Source organism: Cajanus cajan, chromosome 4 (genome assembly GCF_000230855.2).
Source record: "Cajanus cajan strain Asha chromosome 4, NIPB_CcT2T_4, whole genome shotgun sequence".
NCBI classification, from domain to species: Eukaryota; Viridiplantae; Streptophyta; class Magnoliopsida; order Fabales; family Fabaceae; genus Cajanus; species Cajanus cajan.
Window position 1 is genome coordinate 71,751,508 of NC_138520.1, and position 18,211 is coordinate 71,769,718.

At 33.8% G+C, this 18,211-nt stretch overlaps 2 protein-coding genes across 2 annotated transcripts; both read left to right on the forward strand.

Moving 5' to 3' along the window:
- The first annotated feature begins 1,270 nt into the window (after window positions 1-1,270).
- LOC145957505 (uncharacterized) lies at window positions 1,271-4,895 on the forward strand. The gene is made up of 4 exons (XM_083073771.1): window positions 1,271-1,409; window positions 1,558-1,893; window positions 2,074-3,891; window positions 4,021-4,895. Exons 1-4 carry the CDS (start codon window positions 1,271-1,273, stop codon window positions 4,893-4,895), a joined length of 3,168 nt encoding a protein of 1,055 aa, XP_082929897.1.
- Window positions 4,896-13,661: 8,766 nt separating this feature from the next.
- Window positions 13,662-16,857, forward strand: LOC109814690 (wall-associated receptor kinase-like 1). Its single transcript, XM_020379180.3, has 2 exons — window positions 13,662-14,842; window positions 15,513-16,857. Exons 1-2 carry the CDS (start codon window positions 13,984-13,986, stop codon window positions 16,664-16,666), a joined length of 2,013 nt encoding a protein of 670 aa, XP_020234769.1. The 5' UTR covers window positions 13,662-13,983; the 3' UTR covers window positions 16,667-16,857.
- The last annotated feature ends 1,354 nt before the right edge of the window (window positions 16,858-18,211 follow it).

Consider the following 18,211-nt stretch of genomic DNA (forward strand, 5'->3'; position numbering starts at 1 on the left):
CAAGCCTAACGCCACTCAATTGGAGTATGATGTCACCAAGTCAGAAAGCTCCAAAGGGTATTCATGCTCAATGTCATTCAATCCACATTTGGCGTGACCAGGTGAGAGAACTCTCCTCTAACTCATGTTCAACGCTATCAATCTCGTGCCTAGCAATGAGGAAGAGAGTCTTTGGCCAGCATTACGCTTGGCACCTTGAAGTTGTGTTTGGCACTATAATGAATTTTACACTTGACATATTTGTGAATTTGGCTTATCCAACCTGAAAAATAATCTAAAGCGACACATAACACCAAAAAAATGCAACTATATAACATAATCAACTCATAAGCAACATAAATTCCAATGTACAACTTGTCAATATCTCAAATCATTCACTTATTCGCAACTTCTCCAAAAATCATCTAAAAACTCAAAGTAAGCATATTTCAATCTCAAAATCAATTGACACAACCACGATATTTCATTATTCAAGCAATGAATTCAATAGGTAATTCAACAAAGAAAAATCCAAGAATTTCCCTTACATCTAGATCAACTAAAATAAAGGAAGAAGCAGAAAGTTGAGACCCTTCAAAGAACTCTGCACTAATCCTCCAAGGTCTTTGATTTTTGGCTATAGAGCTTTTAATCACCTATACAACTACTTAAATACGATCAGAGAAGACTCTCAACACTCTCAAGAAGGCTAAGAAGAAGAAAGACAAATTTCAGTTTTCAGGGCTCATCTCTCTAACTTTTTTCTAAATTTTCTAAAAAAAATAAATTTATGAGATTCACTTTTTTAAAAAGACCTTATATATCCTTTTTTATTGGTCAATTTTTCAAAATAACTCTTCTAACAACATAATTTATTAAGATTCATAAATCTTTAAAATTCTATGACAATTAATCAACTAAGCACAACAATATATATATATATATATATTAATAAAATCAACAATAATTCAAAAAACTACGAAGTTTGAAGTCCATTTATAATTGATTGGTGGCAGGTTGAGCTAACAAAGACGGGATGCAAGTAAGTTTGGAAAAACCAAATCCACTCTCACTAATCCATTGTTTTGGATGTTGTGAATTAGGCATAGGCAAGATAAGTAAAATATTTTCATTGTTTGAATGCGTTCACAAGAAGAAGGAATAAATTTTTTAATTAGTGGGTCCACCGCCAGCTCGTGTGCCAACACATAATGGAAAAAAACACTTCCGTTTGGAGGTGCAACACCCGTCGGGCAGCCCACAACCCCTCCCCGATGAGATCCCTAAGACTATGCCTGACCCTACACAGGTTGCCACTGAATCAGCTAGCTTACGAGACATGGGTGAGGGTGGACTCTTGATTCATAACCTCCACCATGTACAGGGTATTCGCTACACCATGCTAAATGACGACGAGTCCTTCGAACCAGGCATGGATAATTATGTGAGAAAGGAAAATAATTTGGAGGGGGTGGCACATCCTCCAACAACCACCATGGAGGAATAATCAGTCTGAATCTTTGTCGTGCCAGATCCACGTTTTTGTTATCATGTTATTTAAAGATATGAATATCCTAGCTTGGAACATTCGTGGTGCGGTCAACGCCAAAGGCAAACGACGTACTAGGGAACTTGTATCCTGCTACAAACCTAGTATTATTTTTCTCTTGGAAACACACTGTCCCTTTCAAGTTGTTGCTCCATTCTGGCATAATCTTGGCTACGACATTCATGGCCTCTCTGAGGCACGAGGGCATGCAGGAGGTATCTGGGTTCTTATTCGGAAGGATCGCAACTTCCGTACTGATATTTTTGATATTTCCAATCAAGCGGTCACCATTAAACTGAGCAAAGGAAACACTGTGTGGTTTTGTTCTGCCATATATGCTAGCCCGCATGCAAAACAACGAGATGGTCTCTAGCAATATCTAAAAGAGCTGCGCCGGAGAATTCCCTAACCTTGGCTCCTTTTAGGTGACTTTAATGAAATTTTATCTCCCACTGAGGTAAGAGGGGGACTCTTCTCCCTTGGTCGGACCTCTAAATTCCTTGACATGATTAATGCTTGTGACTTAATTGACCTGGGAACTTCAGGTTATAAGTACACGTGGTATCGAGGCAGCGAACATGGTCGTGTGGCAAAGAAGCTAGATAGAGGGTTGGGTGATCACTCTTGGCGCCGAAATTTCCCAGAAGCGTATGTGGAAGTCTTAAGTCGTGTGTACTCTGATCATTGCCCATTACTGTTACGATGTGGTGGTTTACAGGAACGTCAAGGGGTTAGGCCGTTTCGTTTCCTTGCCTCTTGGGCAACACACAAAGACTTCCCTCAGGTGGTGTCAACAGCGTGGAACAAAGGGGCCCCTAGAATATGTGAGGGACTGGAATTCGTCCAAGAGGATGCTCTACATTTTAACAAACAGGTATTTGGTAATATCAAGGCCAGAATGCACCAAACCGAGGCTCGTCTGCAAGGCATCCAGAAGTATTTGGAATTCCTCCCGTCTGAAAGCTTATTAAGGCTGGAAGAGAAGCTACAATCAGAATATGACAATATTCTTATTCAAGAGGAATTTCTTTGGTTCCAGAAATCGCGTGAGAAATGGGTAAAGTTTGGTGATCGGAACACACGTTTCTTCCATACCCAGACATTGATTCGTAGGAAGAGAAACAAAATTCACGGACTCTTCATAGAGGATGGCTCTTGGTGCTCTAATCCGGATGTGCTACGCGAAACAACGCAAAGGTATTATATGAACCTTTTCTCCTCAGATATTCCCACTCAACCTAACCCTTTTCAGGTCGAGGCGTTCCCGTGTCTGAACAAAGAAGGTATCCAGAGTCTTCTTGCCCCAGTGTCCATGGAGGAAGTGAGGAAAGTTGTCATGGGTATGAAAACCTTCACAGCACCTGACCCTGATGGCTTCCCGCCGTTCTTATTCAAGCAATACTGGCACTTGATTGGCAACGATCTTTGGGGCATGGTGCGAGATGCATTCAGCAATGGTAGAGCTGATCCAAGGCTATTAGACACTCTGATCACTTTAATCCCTAAAGTTGACAACCCAACCACGTTGAAGGAGTTTCGCCCCATCAGCTTATGCAATGTTGCTTATAAAGTGATTTCGAAAGTCCTCGTGAATAGAATGAGACCGCTTCTACAAGATATCATCAGCCCATTCCAAGGTAGCTTCCTACCTGGCCGAGGTACGAGAGGCAACTCCATTCTGGCTCAGGAAGTACTTCATCATGTCAACCGCAACACCAGTAAGGCGGGGTTGGTCGCAATTAAAGTGGACCTAGAAAAAGCATACGATCGTGTCAATTGGGAATTCCTACGTCAAACCCTGCTAGATTTTGGATTTCCTGTAAGAATCATCAATCTGATTATGTGGGGAGTCCGTGAGACTTCTCTAACTATCCTTTGGAATGGTTCAAAGCTCGACCACTTTCACCCATCTCGAGGTCTTCGTCAAGGCGATCCTCTGTCACCATATTTGTTTGTGCTATGCATGGAAAAGCTGAGTTTACAAATTAGCCATAGGGTCACAAAGGAGGAGTGGCTCCCGATCACTCTTTCACGCGGTGGTCCTCCCCTCTCTCATCTACTATTTGCTGACGATGTCCTTTTATTTGGAAGAGCATCCACTGACCAAATGCAATTAATAGCAGCTACTCTACAGGCGTTTTGCATGGAATCGGGCCTCAAGATCAATTTGGGTAAGTCTAGGTTCCTTTGCTTGAAGGGAGTCAGCCATGCACGAAAGGAGGATCTAAAGGCGAGCTTAGGTATATGCCACACCAACAACCTTGGCTTGTACCTAGGGTTTCGAACACCGCGGGGGAGAGTGACATTCACGGAATTCAACCACTTGGTGACACAAATACAGGGTAGGCTAGCATCTTGGAAAGGTAAGCTTCTAAACAAAGCTGGTCGCCTCTGCTTAGCGAAATCCGTATTAGTTGCTATCCCGACGTACACAATGCAACTCTTCTAGTTGCCACAAAATATATGTGATACCATTGATAGATTGTGTAAAGCCTTGCTTTGGTCAACGTCGGGATCTACCAGGGTGTGGAACATCGTTAGTTGGAAGGATATTGTAAAACCAAAATCCGAGGGTGGCCTAGGCATGAGAGATACTAGAGTTGCGAATATAGACTTACTGGGAAGCCTTGTTTGGGATCTTTTACAGACTACTGATAAGCCTTGGGTGCAGGTTCTTACACATAAATATCTCCAACAAGGCTCCATCTTGAATCACTCCCCTCCTCTTGGAGCCTCCTATGTGTGGCGCAGCATTAACAAAGCTGCTTTGGCATTACAGGCAGTTTTTGGGCCTCGCCTAGGCACGGGAAAATCACATTTTTGGTACACAAATTGGCTTGGGACCGGCCCTCTATGCCAACAGGTGTCTTTTGTGGATATTCACGATTCCCAGCTACGGTTATTCGAGCTTTGGGACACAGATGGTTGGCAACTACACCGTCTACACACATGCCTGCCTCAACAACTGGTGGAGCGAATTCAACAAGTGACAATCCCTCAGAATCAGGTGGGCGACGATAGAATTGCTTGGTTTGGAAGAAACAATGGAGTGTTTTCTGCATCGTCAGGTTACCATTATATCCTAGGCCATGGAAGTCCTACAGATAGGATTTGGAGGAAGCTTTGGAAGTTACCAATCCCTGAAAAACTAAAGCTTTTTCTCTGGCAAGTTTTGCATGATGCTCTTCCCACGAACTACAAAAGATTTACGTGCCATCTGGCTCCGTCTCCAGCTTGCACGCATTGCTCTGCGATTGAGGAGACCACCCTTCATGTGCTCCGCGATTGCCCATATTCGAGGGAACTATGGTATAGGATGGGCATTGCTTCTACGACGATGATGTCGACTCCCAACCTACATCATTGACTTTGGCATATTTTCAATCATGAAAAGCGAACTTTGATCCTATCTACACTTTGGTGTAACTGGAAATGGCGAAATACCCATGTAATCGCAAACACCTCCTGGAGTGTCACGTATGTTTGTCAACTAGTTCGACGACAGAAGCTTGAGTGTCATCTTTATTGCTCAAAAGCACCTCAGGAGCAAGATGGTCACTGGGCCCCTCCTGACCAGGGAGACGTGAAACTGAATGTAGATGGCTCTTGCTCTAGCCAAAAGTCGATGGGTGGCGGAGGTGTTCTCCGGGGTGGCCGTGGAGATTGGCAATTTGGATTCTCCACATGCTATGGCCAAGGCAGTCCTCTTCTCGCATAAATTTGGCAATAACGGATGGACTGATGCATGCTTGGAGGTTGGGGTATAGAAATATAACCTGTGAAACTAACTGTATGGAAGCAGTAGATGCAATCAATATCTCTGATATGAGGGAGCTGTCACTGCATGTGCATAAGGATAAGCTTTTGCAAATACATAATATTTTAAGGAAGAACTGGAGAGTGAAGATCGTGCATATCCCTCGAGAGTGGAACACAGTGGCGGATTGCTTGGCTCATGAGGGAGCCAATGGTTTGATTAAAGAGTTCATTACCCCTCCACCCCTAGCCCTTGAAGCTTTCCTTCAAGATCTAGTGAATGTAGGCTAGTTAGTTTCATACTGTTCTTGTTTTCTTTCTCTTATTTTCCTTTCTCTACAAAAAAAAAAAACTATTATTTTTCTAGAGGCATGCAACTAGGTGAAAATGATTGTGGTGTTTTTTTATATATATTTTTGTTTCAAGTTTTTAAAAATCAAGTAATTATTTTATAACAAAAAAAATTAAAAAGTATTTTGTTAAAACAAATAAGGAGATAAAAAGTTCAGAATTTTTATACCGGGGGTACATCTTTTTTTTTTTTTTACGATTTATTTCTTTCCCTTAATTTTTTTCACCCTCATTTCTACCCATCTAAATACGTGGAAATAAATTCTTCAACTTTTTTCCTGTTTCTATCCATTCTAACATGTATTTTTCATTTATTTTTAATATCTCTATTTTTTCCTTTTAATTTAATTCCTAATCCAAATAGAGGGCAAGTTCTTAATATTTGCATAAAAATAAAGTAGAAGTACAAAGGATGAAGATAAGATAAAAATATTAAGTTTTATTATTTGTTTGAGAGAATATATAAAATGGGAGAAAATGATTCACGTCCTTCATTTTCTTTAATTTCTCAAAAGTTTAAATAATTTTCAAATGACGCATTTTTTTAAATAATAAATAATTTATGTAAATTAAAATTAAAATTTTAATTAGTATGAAAATATTTTATTATTATTTTCTTTTTCACTCATCCAAAAAATAATAATTTTTTTAAAAAACTTCTTTTTATTCATCCAAACAACACATTAATTCTTTTTCTCACTATATTTATCTTTTATTTCTATCTTTTCTTATTTTTTCCTATTTTATTCTTAATCTAAACAAAACAAAAAATATTCAACGAGCTTTGATCCTTTAATGAGTTCATCAAATTTGAATCAAATTATATTATGAATAGAGAAAAAATATCCATACCTTTAACTAAAAAATATCACGGAACACATGTGATTAATTTAAATGAATATATTTATACTCATTAATATCAACGATTCAAGAGTGGATATAAGATATTATTCATTAAAGTAAATTTAATTAAAATTTAAGTTAACGTATTTTGATTAGTATAATTGTGTAAAAATTTAAATAATTTTAGTTTTTGGCCTTTAAATTATTTTATTTATAAATTGTTAGGATAATTACAAATTATGATTAATTAAAGTATTTTTAATATATTTTTTTAGTTAATATCTACAAATATTAAAAAAAAAATCCACGAGGTGTCTCCATGAGTATAGATATTTTGGCTTATATGATACCTGCAGATAAATCAAAATCAAGATATAAAGTCTGTTTAAATAAGTTAGAAGCTCTCAAAATGCTATCTAAACTTATATTAAAACAGATTTATAATCTAGCACTGAATTATTTCATTAAAATTCTTCATCTCAAATTCTTGAATCCATTGTATGAATCATCTAGTGTGGCTACATACAATATATCAAGCAACAATCACAATAAACTTTCTTGCAACAAGTTGGGTTCGAGATGAATATTACTCGGTCTGATATTTTTCATTCATCCACTTTATCTATGCAAGATCATGAAGATTGAGACAAAAAATTCACAAATGAATTTTATTGAAAACTTATATACATAATTTTATCCCGTTCCAAACAGACCAAACATGTCACCAATTCAATAGTACCATGTTTCTACATATATATATATAACTTCCTATTTAGTCAGAGACATGCATTTATTATTTATTACGACGAAGGTATTTAACTTTTGTTTTAACTTCATCATGACATTTGGTTTGTTGTGAAGAACAAGGCAGCAAGAGGACGTAACTTGATTTGAGACCTTAATTTGCCCGTGAACATTGAATTGATCAACCAAACCATTATTATTTCTTCAATAATAGGCAGTAAAGTCCTGCATCATGCATTTATTTTTTGTCCAACATACATATTTGCCTCGTTGCAAATGACATAAAACAATTACTATGAATGCATCTGATTATGCAAATTGCTGTCTTATTCGACACTGAAGATTCATATCATATTTGATAGTGATGTTCTACTTTCTTAATTATACCACTTTTATGGTATTAAATATAATTTATATATACCCTTTTAATATAAAAATAACTAATTAGATATACACAATCACCCAATCATGATTTATTATATAAATAACTAATTATTTAAAATTTATACGAAGTATATTTTTATTGTTGGTTTTGTTATATCACCGTTAAACTCAATTGATAAACAGATAAAAATTTCATATATATGGTTGTTTTCAATGGCCAACTCAACTTAAGTTGATTAAAAAAAAAAATTACATCATGTCGATGCTAGATTGTACCAAAATGATACTTTAAATTTTTTCTTAAAATAGTAAAGTGACGAATACGTTATTTGTTTTACATTTTTTAGACTCTGCCACGTCAGAGTGAAAGGCCTTAGAGAAATATTACAAGAAGTATTTTTTTTTATTGGTATATATAAGCCTGTAAGTTGTACTTCTTCATTTACTGTATAGAATTTCGTCCATTTACATTTAAAATTGGGAAAGCATATATATAACAAACATTAAAATTTCTATTAATTTTCCAATTTATAGTTGAGATAACATGATGCGTTGCACTTCATATTTACATAACAATATTTGTAGTTAACATTTAATTATTATATTTAACACTTATATTTTACATAGCCTAATAGCAATATACATAATGATGAAAATGATACATCAAAAGTAGAATTCGAAATGAACTGAACTAACCTGAGTCTAATTGAGAAAAATTATTATGAGTCTCTCAATTATTATTAGCTAGAAAATCATTATATAAGCATCTTCCCATCTTTGTAATCATCATCATTTTTAATTTTAATTTATGACTTTAAATACTCACAAATCTATTTATTTCATGATGATTTTAATCATTCCACTTCCTTTTTAAAACAAAAACTAATGATTAGAAATATAATTAAAAATATTTATTATTATTAAGATATCATTTACTAAATTTGTAAGTATTTTTATGAAAAACAATCTTATTTTTAAGTTATAAACATTTAGATTATAAAATGAGATTATTTTTCTCAATTATTTTTTCGCTGGCAAAATTCAAATTCAAAAGTAACAATCATATATGGACACATCAAATGTATAAATACATACTAACACTTCTCTTATATATATATATATATATATATATTTTTTTTTTTTTCTTTTTTTTTTTCTTTTCTAATCACTTCTTCCTTTCTTTAATATCGTTATCTCTCATGGTGTAGATCAACTTTTAGTGTTTTTTTATATTCGTATAAATCAAACTCAATATTAAAGGAGTTATATATTTACATATATAAAAATATGTATTATATACTATACATATAAGGAAAAAATAATTACATAAATATGTGTAATATAAATACAATAATTTTGTAAATATAAACTATATAATCCAAGTTGTCAATCAAACAACAAATATTATTTATACAACAAATATTATCTATATAAGAACCATCCTAAAAGGTAGTCATCAAAAAGAACATTCAGCTTTAGTACTATTGAATGACCTCCACTAGATAACTCTATATCTATCTCTAGTTACTCTCACATTATGTATGATCATCACAGCATGAAAATATGCAAGGGTAAGTTAATGTTTTAATGAAATAACATATATGCAACATGCAACATAAAACATCAACAACTTTAATGCATCAACACATCTTAATCTCATCTCCATCACTATCAACATGCATCATCCCCATACAATTAACATATATCAACATAAACAATATAGTTTACTACAATACAATATCAACTCAAACATCATATATTAATAAGTCAATTTGTTTATTATAACAACACAATATTTACAACATAGAAACTATATGTGTTGTCATGTATTTTAATTAGAAGATCTCTTATAACACAAAGTGAGCAGTTTAAGTAGCCTGACCTACCGAATCAACAACACAAGGTGATCTTTTTGGATTTGTTAGATCAACAACAAATTGAATATAAATTCACAACACAACAACTTGGTTTCTTGGATGTTATCACTTAAATAAGGAAGTCTAGGCCTATTGTCAGGGTAAAACAATTAGGTATGAGCCTACACGACATTAGCTAGCTTAACTAAGTTTCCTATGAAATTAGTCCATGGACTACCCTCTAAATACTACGCCCTTTGATACTCGATTAGAATTTAAGTTCTTGATTTTGTATTCTATTCGATTGGTCACTTATAATTAGTATAACTCGACTTGCTCTATATACTGTAATCGCTTTATACATGTGTGTCTCAACATTATCCACACATAGTACCAACTAAGTCCTAGAGAAGATTCAACACCAGTCTTAGAGGAGATTCAACATAATTATCCCCTTCAAGAGTTAATTTCTCAAGAAAGATTTTCAACAAATTTGGACTCTTAGAACACCACAACACAATATCCACACAATGAGATATGCAACTTTTTAAAAACCTCCCCTCTAGTTCTAAGTTGGTCATCAGAGCTCAACAACATAGTAACTCCTTACATATTTAAACCAATTACATAACCAGCGCACAACTCTACAACTCACAACACACATATCAACTTACATTCAACTTCTCAATCATCATTCATCTCCAAAACATCATCATATATAGAATAACAACACCTAATTATAGCTTTAAAGAAAGCAACATATACTCACATTTATCTTATGTTCAACAATTCATCAAATAAATCAACACTTTCTCTTCAACATCCAATGCTTGGTACTACTCACATAACGCCTAACATCATTTAGGCAGGGAGCTCTTTGTCTCATCAATGCTCGATGTTATACAACCCATGTCTAGTGTGGCCAAGTCAGAAGGCCCTAAGACCTTGTGCCTAGCGTGACAAGGTACCACACCCAATCTTATTTCAAGTAGAGAGTCCCTACTTAACTCACGCTCAGCTTCACCATACTAGCACTCAAAATCATCGAAGCAAAGAGCTTTGGCTTGGTCACATTGGGCGCCACTCAACCTTGGGCTCGACATCACCAAGCCAGAGACCTTTCAAGGTTCTCACGTCCGACACCACTAAACTATGCTCAGTGCCATGCAATCTAAGATGAGTCTTTTTTCTCACGTGCAATGCCACTGATCTTGCTATGGGCGTGTTCGAGACATATCCTCAAGTTAGAACAATACTCGATGCCTCGAAGGCTCACTTAGCACATATGTAAAACCCGATCTTGAGCTAAAACTTGAAACCCAACAAAGATCTAACACATGCAACATCAAAAACACAATTATACACATCACAATTAACACATGTATGCACTTAGAATCAACATGCAACCACAAATCATAACAAATCATCACATTTCTCATCATGAACCCAAAACCCCAACTCTCACCACAAAACCATTGCGATTATATCAACACAACTCTAAATTTCATAAGAATTCATGCAACATACAACTCATACATCATTTAACAACTTAATAACTCCATTAAGAGCAAGAATCTAGCTTCAATTACCTCAGGATTGGAGAGAACCAGGGAAGGAGAATAAGAAAACTAAAAAATCCACAACTCACCCAACTGATTTTAGCAACTTTTAGACATGAATCCAACAATAACACAACACTAATAATGATCAAGAAAGAAAGAGAAAAGGATTCAAAGTTAAAAGGAACTCACGGACCAGAGCATCTATCTCTAGAATTCTCTCTCTAGAACTTTAAGGAAAAGAGTTTATGAAGTTCTATTTAAAACATAAAAATCTTATATACCGTTCCTTTTAAGGTCTACCCAACGAAATCCTAACACAACTGAAACTCTTAAGGGATTCTTCTAGCCCTGAAACCTCTCAATATTGAATAATAACTCAATTTAACAATATAAAATAAATAAAAGAATTATAACACTCTACAGCTTATAATATTACAATTACAATAACTCACTTTCTTCAACCAATTGAGTTAAATTTCATTGCTTAACTTTTGCAGTTCAAAAAAATATATTCAACTTTTTATTTTTCTCCAAATAGTGAAAAATGAGAAATAATGTGTTTTAAAAACAAAAACTAATCGATTAAAAAAATTGTGTTATCAATTGTTTCTCAGTTTTTCCGCGAGAAACAAATGTACTGTTAGTTAAAATCATTTAAATAAAATTTTAATTAATTGTTTAATTTAATTTTTTTCTCACACTTCTCCCTTTCTTTTTGTTTTTCACCAAACACCGTTATTTTTAAGTTCTTGCTAAAGATATTTTCAAGTGTTAACAAAACTTATGATTGTCATTATTAGTAATAGTATTAAATATTTATTATATGTAACTAAAACTTATATAATATATATATATATATATATATATAATATATATAAGTTATATTTAAAATTTATATAAATAGATATTTTAAAAATATATATTATATTTTAAATTTATAAAAATAATCTATATAGTATAATATTAATTTTATTAATCGATAATTTATTTAAAATATTAAAATTTAAGTTATAAATAATTATAATAAATTAAATTAAATTATTAAAAAATTGAAAAAACTTCTAAAATTCTTGTGTTAAAAAAATCTATCAAAACACTCTTATGTAATATAGAGATTTCTATTTAATATATAGAAATCGAGTAAAAATTAGTTCATATCTTCATTAAAAGTAAAATAAGTAGATAGTTAATAATAATGAAGTGAACAATTAATCCATTTTTATACACAATATTTTTATTTTATTCTTAAAAAATATATTAATTGCAAATATTAAAATAATAAAAACATAAATATCTTAAAAAGATAAACACCGATATCCTTTATAAATTGTTGTATACTATTATTATTGATCAGTGATGTTCTGTCATATCCGTTGAATGTGTGACCATTTCTTGCTGGGTTTACGGGTTTGACCTTCATCAATCATCAACAGTGCTTTGTCTGTAACCTAACTAACATTAACATTAGATAAACAGAAGAAAAATAGACTAGCAACGTTATTCATCTAGTTTTTCTACGTTTTTTAAGCGATCCCTGAATCATGCATCTAACTGTAAAGAATTATTAAATGAATAATCATCGATGTCTAACCGCGTTTTAGGTGGGCATGTGATAGAGGATAGACAGATAGAAAGAAAGAAAAAAATGATATGTGATTTGATAAAAAATATAAAAAAAATAAAAAGAAATAGAATGAGATTAAGTTGTAAGAGAGTGGAGTTTATGATAAAATATACTTATTACAGTACTAAATACTTTTTTTATTTTTTTAAGTGTCGTGTAAAGTTATTAAATTCTAATTTTGGAAAAAGTTGTAATTTATCTTGATCTAAATTTTATTTTATAAAAAAAGTCATCAAATACTTTTAATAGTATAATTTTAGGAAATTATTATGTTGCATAGTTTTCAAAAAAAAAATATTAATAATAAACTTCCTTTTTAATGAGATGGAAGAAATAAGATTATAAGCAATTTTTTTTTATAAAAAAATATTTGATTATCATGTAATTAACTTGAAAGCTAGAAATAGAAGGTAGTTACAATTTTTAATTCTCATTCTACGGGAAGAAGAAGTCAAAGTTTTGAACTTCATCGGAGTAAGGGCTTGTCTTTCAGCAACCAGCACGTTGCCTTTTCGGACTATGACATGACATGTGTTTGGTGTATTTTCAATTGCCTACATAGTAGTAAACTTGTCCCTATCTTTTAATGGATCTCTGATGCACCCATTAACAAACTAACAAAACAAAACTAGATCTTTAAACTAAAAATTATTTCCACTCATATATCATGTTTGGTTCCTCATTCATATTTAAATAAGAATCATATTAAAATGCATGTAAAATTAATTAATTATTAATTTTATTAATTCATATGTAATTAAAATTGATGCGCGTATTATTTTTAATTTAAAAAATAAAATTTAGATGTAATTTTTTAAGTATAATTAATATTTTTCGATTAAAATTAAAGTTTTATATTCATAATATTTATTTTTATTTAATAAAATTAAGTAATATACATTTATATATATTATGATGATAAAATTCTAATTCTATTCTAATAACAAAAACTATTCATACTCATAAAAGTGTTTTGTCCCTTGTCAAATCTCGAACATCCTACCTCATCCTAGGTATCATTTGATGTTGGAAACTCTTTTTTGTTAAACTTTGCAGTGATTTATGATTGGATCCCCCTAGAGTATTTCCGGATAGTATAAGTAACATAATTTTCTTCACGTTGAATTCCTTAGCATTTCAATATGAAATAGATGTCCTTGTAATCCATATTTGAAAATCGTGTTGAGAGTTAACCGACTTTCGTAAGCTGAATATTCTGCGCACATCTAGACAAAGGATAAAACGAGCCATACCGCGTGACAAGAATCAAACGTGAAACAAAGAAAACCAAAATTGAAGTGCAGCTCATCTGGTGTCTTCTCTGAAGATTTGTTCATGGAGCTTCTTCACAACCTCAACAACATTCTCAGCACAATCCTGCTCCTAATCTTATGCATGTTCCCTCACTCACTCAAGTGCCAACAAACATACCTCAATGGCACTGTCTATGATTGTTCTGACAACCCTTCAGCACCAAAAGGGTACCTTTGCAATGCTCATCAAAAGTCATGCACTTCCTTTCTACTTTTCAGGTCAAAACCTCCCTATGATAGCCCTGTAAGAATTGCATACCTTCTTGGCTCTGAGGCATCCAGCATAGCCTCAATCAACAAGATCTCAAGCAGTGACAAGATTGCTTCCAACAAGTCAATAATTGTTCCTGTGTCATGTTCATGTTCTGGAAACATCTACCAGCACAACACACCCTACACTGCCAGCAAGAATGACACATACTATAAGTTGGTGAAAGAAACCTTCCAAGGCCTCACCACATGTCAAGCAATGATGGGGCAGAATTACTATGCTGCTAGAGACATTGCAATTGGTGCTCAGCTCACAGTTCCGATGTTGTGTGCTTGTCCAACTGAAAATCAAACAGCAAGAGGGGTCACTTCTTTGCTGGTTTACTTGGTGAATTATGGTGACACTATTAAGTCCATAGGAGAGGCTTATGGTGTGGATGAACAAAGTATGCTAGAGGCCAATGAGTTGCCAGTGGCACAAAGTAAAAGCAGCAGCATGGTCCTCCTTGCCTTGACACCTATTTTAGTTCCTCTATTAGGGAAGAACTGCAAAGAGAATCCAGATAAATTCTATTGTAAATGTTACCGGGCACCAGATGGAAGCTCCCAGGGGTTATTCTGTGATGAATCTGATGGTCAGAAATTTCCTGCCAGATTGGTTGCTGGTTTAGGTATCCTTTTTTCCTAAACCCTCTTCATGAAGAAGCAAAATTAATATACTTGTATTGAAATTTTGGTTTTTGTTTTTTAACTTACACGTCCCTAATGAGATAAAAGGTTTGGTGGTTGTTGTGCATCACCCTAGCTGAGTGGAGGCAATAGAGTAGTATAAGGTCTTGTTTGTTTACTTTCAAACACAATTTTCTGTTTTCTGATATTTATTTGTCCCTTGAGGACATTTGAATGTGTCCCTAAACACATTTCTGTTTCTAAAAGTTTGTCCTCTAAACACTTGAAGAAAACAGAAGACGGTGACAAACATCTCCCAGCTGTTTTTAGATTTTGTTTTTCTAAAACAATTTTCAGAACTTATTTTGAATGTGAAATTGTCTGCTGAAGTGTGGAACTGTTTTGGAAAAAAAAATGATAAGGAAATCTAATAGGCCCTAAAAGATCAGAGCAGTAACATGATGCCAAGATTTAATTTTCACTTGAATAAACGGAGTACTTTAAACTTGAAAATTGTTATATTTTTTATAATCATATGGTACGAAGTATTTATGAGTTTCACCGATAATGTTCAAATTACTTCACCTAAATTTACTAATGGCTATAAAACATGAAGATCTTTATTGCAAGTTTAAGCTTCCACATGAATTTGAATATATTTTGAATTTGCAGGTGTTGGACTTGGTGTAGCCTTTCTATGTTTGTTTCTTTTGGGGTACAAGTTATATCGATACATACAGAAGAAGAGAGAAAGTAATCGCAAGGAAAAGCTGTTCAAGCAAAACGGTGGCTACTTGTTACAAGAGAAGCTCTCATCTTATGGAAATGGAGAAATGGCAAAGCTTTTTACAGCTGAGGAGCTAAAAAGAGCAACAGACAACTACAACAGAAGCAGGTTTCTTGGTCAAGGAGGCTATGGCACAGTGTACAAAGGAATGTTACCAGATGGAACCATAGTTGCAGTTAAAAAGTCCAAAGAGATTGAAAGGAACCAAATAGAGACTTTTGTCAATGAAGTGGTCATTCTATCTCAGATCAACCACAGGAACATTGTCAAACTCTTTGGTTGTTGTCTTGAGACAGAATCTCCCTTACTAGTCTATGAATTCATTCCAAATGGAACACTTTCTCATCATATCCATAGGAGAGACAATGAGCCATCTCTTCCATGGGATACTCGCCTTAGAATTGCATGTGAGGTTGCTGGAGCAGTGGCATATATGCATTTTTCAGCTTCTATTCCCATTTTCCATAGAGACATCAAACCCACCAACATACTTTTAGATAGTAACTACAATGCCAAAATGTCTGATTTTGGAACATCAAGGTCAGTGCCAGTAGATAAGACTCACTTGACCACAGCTGTAGGAGGAACTTTTGGGTACATAGACCCTGAATATTTTCAGTCTAGTCAATTTTCAGATAAAAGTGATGTGTATAGTTTTGGGGTTGTGCTTGTGGAGCTCATAACTGGGAAAAAGCCTATTTCATTCTTGCATGAAGATGAGGGTCAGAACCTGATTGCACAGTTCATTTCTTTGATGAAGGAGAACCAAGTTTTTGAAATTTTAGATGCCAGGGTGCTTAAGGAAGCAAGGAAAGATGACATTCTTGCCATTGCAAATCTTGCAATGAGATGCTTGAGACTTAATGGGAAGAAAAGACCAACAATGAAAGAGGTTTCAGCAGAGTTAGAAGCATTGAGAAAGGTGCAAAGTTCCTTACAGATCAACCATGATCATGAGCACACCACTAGTGACATAGTTCAAGAATGCACAGAGGAAAGCATGTCACTGTCCTTACATTTAGAGTACACATCCTTTTAGGAAGCCAGATTTTGTTTTATAATCTTTTAGGAAGCCAGAATTAATTATACCCGATTTTTTGTTAACTATATGCTTTAGTGTTTCATGTTTAGTTTTTTCAGCACATGGATGAAAGTATCCCCTTGGGTAAATGACAATGTTTATATTTCTCAACAAGAATATCAGTTTAAACATACAAATACTCAAGCTTACTAGAGCATTGTCCACTCTCATGTTGTCTCGTTGAAGTGACCTCTTGGAATGGGTTAAATTATATTTGTCCCTTTTTGTGACATATATACATATACATATATATATATATATATATATATATATATATTTCATCTCGCTGTATAAAAGAGTTTCAAATTAATTATTGTTCATACAATCATCTTCAACTTCATCCTTATGGAAGGTTGCTGTTGTACTGCTATGGGATTGTTTTGTTATTATAAAGTAAGGGGATAAAAAAAGCACTTACAAGGTTAAATTGAAAATGACTATGATAATAAGAACAACATAGTATTTTTTATTCTTATATATGAAATTCATTTTTATAGTTATATTATTGATGTAAGGTATATACAAATTTTGTCAATAACTTATCCTTGTTAGAGAATTTGACTCTTTTTAATAGTTATATTATTGATGTAAAGTATATACAAATTTCCGTGCTTTAGTTTTTGATTCATATTAGGATTTCTTTACATTATGCACTTTGTCTTGGTAACCTTTTGGGATGTGTTTTGCAGTGTTGTCCTTATATAAGATAAGGTACTTAATATTAAGCAATTCAACATGCCACATAGATTCTCTCTAATGGGAAAAAGTTAAAGATAGAGTTGCTAAAGTTAAAGATAGTCTTAAGATGCAATAATTGTGGATACAGTCTCAGGGCTCCATGTAGAATCCAATGAGTCCTTATAAGAGTTCTTATTCTCAAACGAATGCCAAGTGTCTGTTGTAATATTTTAGTATTTCAAAAGTTGTAAACTATTATTTTGGTCCTAAAGGTATGAGGCTTAGTCTTTGAAGAATCGAAATCTCAAATTAGTCCCCAAAATTGCATTCCGTCCATCAATTTGATCCAAACATGCTTCCTATAATAAGCAAGCAAACTCATCCACTCTCCCAAAATTGCCCATATGATGTTTGAAGAAAATCCTGACCCAAAGCTGGGTTTTTTTGTTTTTAATCCTGGTGGCCTATAGATCATGCCCTATAAATTTTGTTTTAGGATGTATGGTTTTGGGGTTGTAATTGTGGAGCTCATAACTGGGAGAAAGCCTATTTCATTCTTGGATGAAGATGAGAGTCAGAATCTGACTGCACAGTTCATTTCTTTGATGAAGGAGGACCAAGTTTTGAAATTTTAGAGGCCAGGCCCGCCAGGGTGCTTAAGGAAGCGAGGAAAGATGACATTCTTGCCATTGCAAATCTTGCAATGAGATGCTTGATACTTAATGGGAAGAAAAGACCAACAATGAAAGAGGTTTCAGTGGAATTAGAAGCATTGACAAACGTAAAAAAGTTCCTTACAGATCAAACATGATTATGAGCACACCA